Source organism: Crinia signifera, chromosome 4 (genome assembly GCF_055691185.1).
Source record: "Crinia signifera chromosome 4, ASM5569118v1, whole genome shotgun sequence".
NCBI lineage: Eukaryota > Metazoa > Chordata > Amphibia > Anura > Myobatrachidae > Crinia > Crinia signifera.
Window position 1 is genome coordinate 115,336,680 of NC_139220.1, and position 10,072 is coordinate 115,346,751.

General features: G+C 41.3%; 1 protein-coding gene across 1 annotated transcript in view; it reads left to right on the plus strand.

Moving 5' to 3' along the window:
• ELK3 (ETS transcription factor ELK3) overlaps positions 1-9,077 on the plus strand; it is a 55,514-nt gene extending 46,437 nt beyond the window's left edge. The window contains exons 4-5 of the mRNA XM_083182292.1: positions 5,180-5,302; positions 6,753-9,077. Coding sequence (XP_083038418.1) covers positions 5,180-5,302; positions 6,753-6,854 — 225 coding nt within the window. The 3' untranslated portion in view covers positions 6,855-9,077. The remainder of the gene's footprint in view (positions 1-5,179; positions 5,303-6,752) is intronic.
• Positions 9,078-10,072: the final 995 nt, after the last annotated feature.

The window sequence follows — 10,072 nt, forward strand, 5'->3', positions numbered from 1 at the left end:
TATATATATTTTGTGTGTGTAACCTTATTACCATGCCTGTTTGCATATTCCTTATTTATTTACAGTTTCTTATATAGCGCAGCAGATTCCGTTGCGCTTTACAATAGTAGACAGTGATAAGACAAACTGGGTAACAACAGACAGACTTGGAGGTAGGAGGGCCCTGCTGCAAGCTTACAATCTATAGGGATATAGGGGGGAAACATAAGGACAGGCACCAGTAATAGCATAGCAGTTACAAGTCCAGAAGGGAAACTATATAATACATAAGTGCCTCGGAGGGTTATGCATGTAGAACTTATATATGATAGGCTTGCCTGAAGAGGTGAGTTTTCAGGGAACGCTTGAAAGTTTGGAGACTGGTGGAGAGTCTTAATGTGCGTGGAAGGGCAGTCCATAGGATGGGAGCAGCCCGATAAAAGTCCTGTAATAATGAATGGGAGCTAGTGATCCGTGCAGAAGAGAGATGCAGATCTTGTGTAGAGCGTAGTGGTCGAGATGGGAGATATTTTGTGATAAGTGCAGAGATATATGCTGGTGCAGTATGGTTAATAGCTTTATAAGCAAGTAGAAGTGTTTTATATTGAATACGGTAATATACAGGCAACCAATGGAGGGACTGGCAGAGCGGATCAGCAGACGATGAGCGTCTTGCAAGAAAGATCAGCCTAGCAGCAACATTTACAATTGATTGCAGTGGTGAGAGTCTGTTCTTGGGAAGACCAGTTAGGAGACTATTGCAATAATCAATGCAGGATATAATGAGTGCATGGATAAGAGATTTGGTAGTGTCTTGTGTGAGATAGGGTCGTATTTTTTATATGTTTTTTAGATGCATGTAACATGATTTGGAGACAGATTGAATGTGGGGAAGAAAGGACAATTCAGAGTCAAGGATGACCCCTAAGCAACGAGCTTGTGGGGTAGGGTAGATTATCGAGTTGTCAACAGCGATGGAGATGTCAGGATGGTAACTGTTCTTAGTTGGCGGGAATATAAGTAATTCCGTTTTGGAAATATTGAGTTTGAGTTGGCGACAAGACATCAAAGATGAGATGGCAGAGAGACAATCAGAAACTCGACCCAAAACCACTGGTGACAACTCTGGGGTTGATAGATAGATTTGAGTATCATCAGCATACAAGTGATACTGAAATCCGAAAGAGCTGATTAGTTTGCCAAGAGAGGAGGTATAGATTGAGAAGAGCAGAGGACCTAAGACTGAACCTTGCGGAACTCCGACTGACAGAGGTAATGAAGAGGAAGTAGAGTTAGAGAAGCGAACACTGAAAGAGCGATCAGATAGGTAAGATGTGAACCAGGAAAGGGCTGTATCATTAAGACCTAGGGAGTGTAGTGTTTGTAAGAGAAGAGAGTGATCGACGGTGTCAAATGCAGCAGAAAGATCAAGAAGAATAAGTAGTGAGTAATGGCCTTTAGACTTAGCCGTTACTAGATCATTCACCACTTTAGTCAGTGCTGTCTCAGTGGAGTGTTGAGAGCGAAAACCTGACTGAAGTGGGTCTAATAGGGTGTTGGAGTTAAGAAAGTTTGTGAGGCGAGAGTAGACAAGTCTCTCCAGTAGCTTGGAGAGGCATGGGAGCTGAGATATAGGACAGTTAGAGAGAGAGTTAGGGTCAGAATTCTGTTATTTTAGAATAGGAGTTATCACTGCATGTTTGAGCAGAGAAGGAAAAGTACCAGTAGTAAGAGAGAGATTGCAGATTTTAGTTAAGGTTGGAATAATCACAGGAGATAGATTTTTAATGACTTGCGCAGGTATAGGATCGAGAGGAGAGGTAGTAGAGTAAGAGGATAAGAAGAGTGCGGATACTTCCTTTTCATTTGTGGGCTCAAATGAAGAGAAAGTGCCAGAGGGTTCAGGTGGGAAAGAAAGAGGGTTAGAGGTTGTGGAAGAGCATACCATTTCATCTCGGATGTTATCAATCTTGTCCTTAAAGTAGGAGGCAAGTTCTTGTGCACTGATGGTAGCCGGTGGGGGGGGGGAGGGGGAGGGTACAGAAGAGACTTAAAGGTGTTAAAAAGTCGCTTAGGGTTGGTGGCATGAGAAGAGATGAGAGATTGGTAGTATGTTTGTTTGGCAGTGTCCAAAGCATTGCTGTAGGAGTAGTAGCTAGTTTTATATGCGAGGAAATCAGTCGTACTACGAGATTTGCGCCATTGGCGTTCTACTTTACGTGACTGATTTCGTAGTTGTCTTGTTGTTTTGGTGTGCCACGGTTGGCATCTAAGCCTACGTGGGGTGTAATGGGTAGCTGGAGCCACGTCATCAAGGGCTATTTCAAGAGTTTGGTAGAGGTGGGAAACAGCAGAATCAGGAGAGGTAAATGTAGAAATTAGTGAGAGCTGTTGTTGCAGGGAGGTAGTAAGTTGTGGAAAATTAATTGCATTAGTATTTCTGCGGGATAGAGTAGGCTTGCATGATTTCAGTGTCAGTGAGCTTGGGGTAATGGAAGAGAGTGAGAGGGTAATGAGATTGTGATCAGAGAGAGGGAGGGAGTGTTAGTAAAATCAGAAACTGAGCACAGCCTGGTGAAAACAAGGTCAAGGAATTTCTTTTTTTCTCCTCACGAATAAAGATTACTGACACAGAAAATGCCAAACTAGTATTTAACAGACTTGTCTTTAAGTGGATTGATTTATAAAATGTGGTTTGATGGGCTACCAAAACCCTGAAGTGACTAAGGGCCTAATTCAGACCTGATTTAAGGACAAATTTGTTCTGAAAATAGACAAAACCACATTGCACTGCAGGTGGGGCAAATGTAACTTGCAGAGAGTAAAGCTAGCCATACACCTACAGCAGTGGTAGCCAACTCCAGTCCTCGAGAGCTACCAACAGTTCACGGTTTCCAGCTCACCTCGCAGGCACACAGGTGCACTCATTACTCACTAACACATTTTAAAAGATCCACAGGTGGAGCTAATTACTTCACTTGTGATTCTGTGAGGAGACCTGCAAAACATTAACTGTTGGTAGTTCTCGAGGACTGGAGTTGGCTACCCCAGACCTACAGATTTATCTTCAGATCTAGCTGGTTGGAACAAAAACATGGTTATGGATGAGAGCAGTTGACCATTTTGAAAAACTGGCAAATTTTCATTCAGATATTACCAGGTTTTTGTTCCAACAAGCCAGATCTGAAGATAAATCTGTAGGTGTATGGTTACCTTAAGATTTCGGTGACAACACACCCCATCCAGATCTAACTCTTTCTCTCTGCTCATGTTACATCAGCCCCACCTGCAGTGAACATAGGCCCTTACTCTGGTTCACTCGCAAAGGCAGATTCCTACTCAAATGGACAAAACCATGTGCACTACAGGGGGGGGGGGGGGGGGGGCAGATGTAACATGTGCAGAGATAGTTAGATTTGGGCGTTATTTTATTTCTGTGCAGGGAAAATACTGGCTGCTTTATTTTTACACTGCAATATAGATCTCACTCAAATCTAATTCTCTCTGCACGTAACATCTGCTTCACCTGCAGTGCACATGGTTTTGTCCATTTGAGAACGAATTTGCCTTTACAAGTGAACCAGAATAAGGCCATAGTTTGTCCATTTGAGAACAAATTTGCCCTGTTATCAAGTCTGCACAGGCTCTAGTGTTACTAAATCTGGAAAAGGACAAAACCTGTCGCTCAGACACGGTACTGTAGTTGAACCGGTTTGATTTAAACAATTTGACTGAATGTTTATGTCCATTTCCTGGGTTTGTGAGCACATTTCTGATTGACCTTTGCTCCCATCCAGTACCATATTTGTATTCCATCCAAGCAACTAGTTGGATGGTTGGTGGAAAGTTGGTCTGATGTGTGGCCAGCATAATTCAAAGCTCCAAGATGAGTTATTAACATTCAGGTGTACCTTTTGTTCCACGAGAGGTGGAAGTGATATCAGAGTGAGTGAAATTGTTAAAAGTCTACATGTACCAGAAATCTTAGTACAATTACAAACTTTAAGATAATAATAATTCAATGTACCTTCATGAGAAACCATCTAAAGCAACATACAGTATAGCATTTTCCTGGGTAGGGCATTGAAGTGTATACTATGTAACCTTTGGGCAGTATTCAATGCGGCCGGCGAGGATCTCAGAAAACAAGCGACACACACCGATTAACCCCCGCAACGGGCGCTCATCGTATTCAATGTTCTGGGGGAACCCTCGCTGTAAGATGATTCTCCCAAACAGTGCGGTTTGCGGCTAATGCAGGGAGCCTGCTACATTTAAGCTGGGTACACATATATACAATCGTCGGGCCGTTCTTCCAATCTGGGGGCAAACGGCCGTTCGATTGTATAGGTGTGTACGCTGTCCCAATTGCTGCTGTGCGACCGATAAACGGCCAAAAATGCTCTTGGCCGTCCACGGTCGGTCGGTCGAAGGTTCTTTGCTGCTTAATATTTCATCCGACAGGACGGCTCCATATCGGAACAAAAGTGAAGTGTGTACGCACGTTCGATCGATATGCTTGACAGTTTGACAAAGCACGGTGGTATGCTGCATTATGAGAGACCCTGTAACCCTTTGCCTGCTGTTTTAACTAATGTGTGTTTAATGCCTCACTGCTCAACACTTTAGACGCATCACTTTAAGACATTAATCAATGTTGAAGTTTTAATAGTGTGTTATGGTGCCCTGAAAAGAGCTTCCAGCCCACTCTATTAAAACTTCAACATTGATTAATGTCTTAAAGTGATGCGTCTAAAGTGTTGAGCAGTGAGGCATTAAACACACATTAGTTAAAACAGCAGGCAAAGGGTTACAGGGTCTCTCATATACTTCTTCTTGCGATTGTTTGGACGGGAGTACATTGGACGTCGCAAGTAAAATTGTACATATGTGTACGCGCAGAACGGTCGTATGTTTTGGACGGCCGAACGTGTATTCGGTCGATCGAACGGTCGCAAGAAAAAGGAAATTGTACATATGTGTACCCAGCTTTAGCCATTGCTGTTCTGGCGGCTGCACACGCTGTTTCCACGTCACTGTAAAAACCCAGTGAGGTGGAAATGGCGTGTGCAGGGGGTCAGTTGAATACTGACCGTGCAAGCTGTCACATCTCGCAAAAAGCATTGAATATACCCCTTTAACTTCATATAAGATTATGTATGTCCATGTTCAATATAAAACCAGGCTTTCATCTCCACAGACACCCAATGGATTATTGTTAACCCCAAGCCCCCTACTGTCCAGCATCCACTTCTGGAGCAGCCTCAGCCCTGTAGCTCCACTGAGTCCTGCCAGGCTGCAAGGACCAAACACATTATTCCAGGTTGGTGTAAAAGAACGTAACTGCAGCTATGCATCTCCTATGAGCTTAGCAATTAAACATATTTAAATGGTCTGTCCATATTTGTGAGGAACAATTCCGGCATGTCTGAGGGTGGCCTTACTTCCAGGAGCTGGCACCAAATACAGCTGGGAGCAACCATTTCTATGTATATCAGTTGTAGCTGCTTGAAAAGATTTGAGATGTTTGAATTCCGCTAATGGTGGAGGGTTTGGGTATAAAGTAGTGAAGGCTACATGCAAAGTAAATGTCCTAAATAGCAGAGGTTATGAAACGTAATACAGTGAACAATACACATGAAAGTAATCCACTACTACAGAAATACAACGATCATTGCTTGTTAGCAATCACATAATGTATTACTTCAATGGAGAACACTGAATGTAATTCTATCCAGTACAAATAACAATTTACCAATGTGACAAAGCACCACTAGACACATGGGGAAATTGTCAATATACCAACTGTTGACAATATGACTGAGAATAGGACGATGGGAGAATGCAGAGAATATTAGACAGTTTTAATATTAGGCAAAGCAAAATAACTGTAGACATTGGGGCAGATGTAATACGCCTTAAAAAATAGATAAATGCGAGGGTGATAAATGTCCAGCCAATCAGCCCCTAACTGCCATTTTACAAGCACAGCCTCTAATATAACAGGAGCTGATTGGCTGGACGCTTATCTCTATTTAAAGGCTTAGTACAGTGGTAGCCAACCCTAGCCCTCGAGAGCTACCAACAGTTCACATTTTCCAGACAACCTAGCTGCTGCACAGCTGCACTCATTAATCACGGACACATTTTAAAAGATCCACAGGTGGAGCTAATTACTTCACTTGTGATTCTGTGAGGAGACCTGCAAAACATGCACTGTTGGTAGCTCTCGAGGACTAGGGTTGGCTACCCCAGGCTTAGTACATCTGCCCCAGAATGCTTCCTGATCATGTTTATCCCCTTCAGGTCCAACGTCTAGTCAGGCTCAACAGTCCTAGTAGCAAATTCAACAGTGAGACAACTTTAAAATAACAACATTAACATCGTTCAACATTCAATGTACACCATTTGTGAATTTAAAAAATTTACATTAATTTAAACCATATTGTTAATTGCAAAAAAAAAAAGTGGAATGCAAAGGGTTAAAGATATACTACCAACACTCTTAAAACACTTTAAGTAACATTACAAGTGTGTCAGCATTATGTATGTGATGTATCGCCTACACATGGCTTATTAAACAGTTACTAAACAGTTGACACCAGATGCCTGATATCACAGAACATCTACTAATGGTCTGGAACATTCAATGGGGTGGATAAGCTTAAGTTCACATTTCTATATTACAGAATTGGAGAGCAGAAATAATGCAATAACCATGTTTTCCTCTGATATCCATTAGAACTTATTGCCTTTTTATCTCCCCCCTCTAGTTTCCAAACCTGCTGAACAGTCACCACCTACCCATGCAGCTTCCTGGACTGGACAGAGCGTCATCGCCAGCGCTGCTCTCATCAAATTCACAAAAGTCCTGATGGAGTCTCAGTGCAATATGGACTTGGTGGTTACCTCTTGTAATAAATCCTAAATTGTCCTACAGGCTGGCCTGGAGTTGCCCGTCTCAGAAGCTCCAAACTGCAGGATTTCCAGCCAGCAATGTTTACCTTAACTTGCATTCAAGATTTCAATATGATCAGCACCTGTCAGATCATGTGTGTACTGGACAATAGGCATGTTGGTCAGCAGATTAGGGGGTTAAAGTGTATTGGAAATTGGGTTATCTTATTAAGTATAGTGGTCAACTAATCCTGCATTGGCTAACAGTATGTAGACTACAGTAGTTGGTATACTGAACAATTATTGTCAGTCATTCTGGTTGGTCTAGTGTGCCCTACTGGTACAGTTCTCCTACAATAATACTTTGTCAATCTTTGTATTAATGTGGCCTATACAGACATACTGTACACAGGATGATAAACAGAACATGCCTGGAAAATTCCAGCTACTGACTAGGTGACTTAATAGCAAAAAACAAACCGTACTATGATCACAACTGGACACAAACACAAAGCTCCGACATGACCCTGTCCAGGAGGGACACAATGCTCTGTTTCTGGACTTCCCTCTACATTTAGGATTGCCATCACCTGTGTTCAGACACCATTCTTATTACTTAACCTAATCAAAACAGGTGATGGTAATCATAAATTAAGAGGGAAGTCCAGAAACAGAGCAATCTGTCCCTCCTGGAGAGGGTCATGTTGGGAGGTATGCAAACACATTTTTATATAAACTTCGGCATCAATCAAGTTGTGTGTTGCACATTTGTTAAATACTGTCACCATAAGCTGCTGAAGTAGTTCCTGGCAGTACACAAGACTTACCATGTATTACAGGTGTTGTATGTTCCGAAGTGTTGAGCACTGTTTAATACTATTTCCTGACGTAGACTTTAGCATTTCATTGGAAAAGGATGTAAAAAGCCCTTTGCCCAAATTGTATGTTATGCACTTGAGCTTATGTAAACTATAACCAGCTGTGCCTTCTTTTGCATAATGTTTTGTAAATTGTTTTTATATTATTTTTTGCATCATGGGGAACCTATAGGAAGAAATACCTCTGATAGAACTTCTATGCCTGTTCCCCATAATATGTACTCCAGCAATTTTTATATTTAGTGCTTTTTAATGTATATTGAATTATGATCTTATACATGGTAGTGTTCACTCTAGGATTTTTTTAGGACAAGGCGTTGACCACCTGGTAGGGAACGTTTTTCAATCGGGAGGGCACATTTTATATTAGAAATTTACATTCGAAACAACAACAAAAACAATATATAAAATAAATTTTACACTGCAATAGGATTACGCCCATTAAACAATGCCATTCTCTGCTATGCCCATTGCATTATGGCACACACTGTAATGCCTCTTACACATTATACCACACACCATAATGCCCATTACACATGATGGCATACACTTTAATACCACACCAAAAGTTCTCAGCAGCATGTCAGCGCAAGGTAGGGGGGCACATAAGGGCACACAGTGCCACACACAAAAAGGGCGGGGTGCATTTTGAGGTTGTAAAAATGGGCAGGGTGCGGCACCCTGCAAAAGAAGCTTAGAGGGAACACTACATTGTTTTCATTTTTAGAGAATAAAAGCAAAGAGATACTATCATATGGACTTTAATATAGCAAAAATCCCAGAAATATTTCTGTCAACACGCCACAGATGTGTACACGTACATCTAGCCTCTTTTCACGTTAAACAGCACTTCTAGTCGCACCATGGAATGCAGTGGCGTAACTAGTAAATATGCGCCCCCCCCCCTGCCGATTTTGGCTGCTTGTGCATCCTATTTGCTCTGTTTTGCAAGTAGGACTATTAAAAGTTGCAAAAATGGCAACCGGTGCTACAGTCACACAGAATAACAGGTTATGTATAACGCGACTTGTATCGCATAGAGGATAGATGTATGTGGGCACACATGTACTGCCATGAAAAAGTAATGGAATTTAAAAATTGTTTAAGCAAAAGTAAAACCGAGAAAACATCTGTCAAACTTAGTGATTATATAGCAATTTAAAAAAAAAAATACCTTTTGGAAATTTATTACGAATCTGGATTTCTCTAGAAAAAAAATAAATGTATCTTTTTTTCTACGCGTAATGTCAATTTACAAAAACATTTGTTTTGGAATAGAATTGCAAACAAAAGTATGTGAAATAAAGACTGATTTAGACACTGGTTCATACATTATGACAAGTACTTAATCTGTATTCAGTACATTTATATTAAATCTAAACAAAAAAAAATTTATACGTATTAAACTTTTTTTATTTTGTAGACCGGTTACACTCTCCTTTAATAAAATGCATCTCTAATGGTATTAATGTAATTACATAATGGCAGATTTGATTATGTGGAAGGTACTGGTCTGCAATATTTGATAGTTAAGTATTAGGAGCTAAAAAAAAAAAAAAAAACCGTTTTTTTTTTCAATCCTTGTTTTAGGATTTCAGAGGTTTTAATAGGAAATTAAGCATTGTATGAAAATAAAATAAAACCATGCAACATAACATTATGGATAAAACACTGTGCCTTCATTACAGATGTGCAGTGGTGTCACTTACCCCTTCCACACCCAGCAGCTTAAAAGGAAATGGCCTTACAGGAGGGAGCGTGGCTAAGTTACCCGACCCCTGGGGTATGGGAGATCATGATGTGGGCTGCACCTTGATATGGTCTTGTTTGCAGTGCTGGCGCCTACACTGTGATAGGAGCTGTTTGCTGCACATTATGATTGACTGTAGCACCTGGCTCCTGTCACTGAGCCTGAGATGGCTCTTTAGTGTTACCTCTTGGCGGGTGACGAGATCCACACTCCTTTTGTGATGCTACTGCTTTGCAACATTTTGTCGCCTGATGCGCACACACCGTGAGAACAGAATTGCTGCATGAGGCTGTGATCCATTCGCAGCCGCAACTCTCCCATAGGAGCGCGGGTGTGTGTGTGTGTGTGTGTGTGCACACCCATGAATCCCAGGAGCTGGCAGTCTTTCTGCATAAGCTACACAGCAACTCTGTGTATAAATATTCCAGGTCAAGTAAAAATTAAGTTGGTACATAAATGATAATACACATTTTAAGTGTAATGGTAAAGGATTAGGTTAGAAACTAATTGCTCCTACACACAGAGATTTCAGGGGATTTTCGACGTGATTTCACTAGGTTGCTTAGAA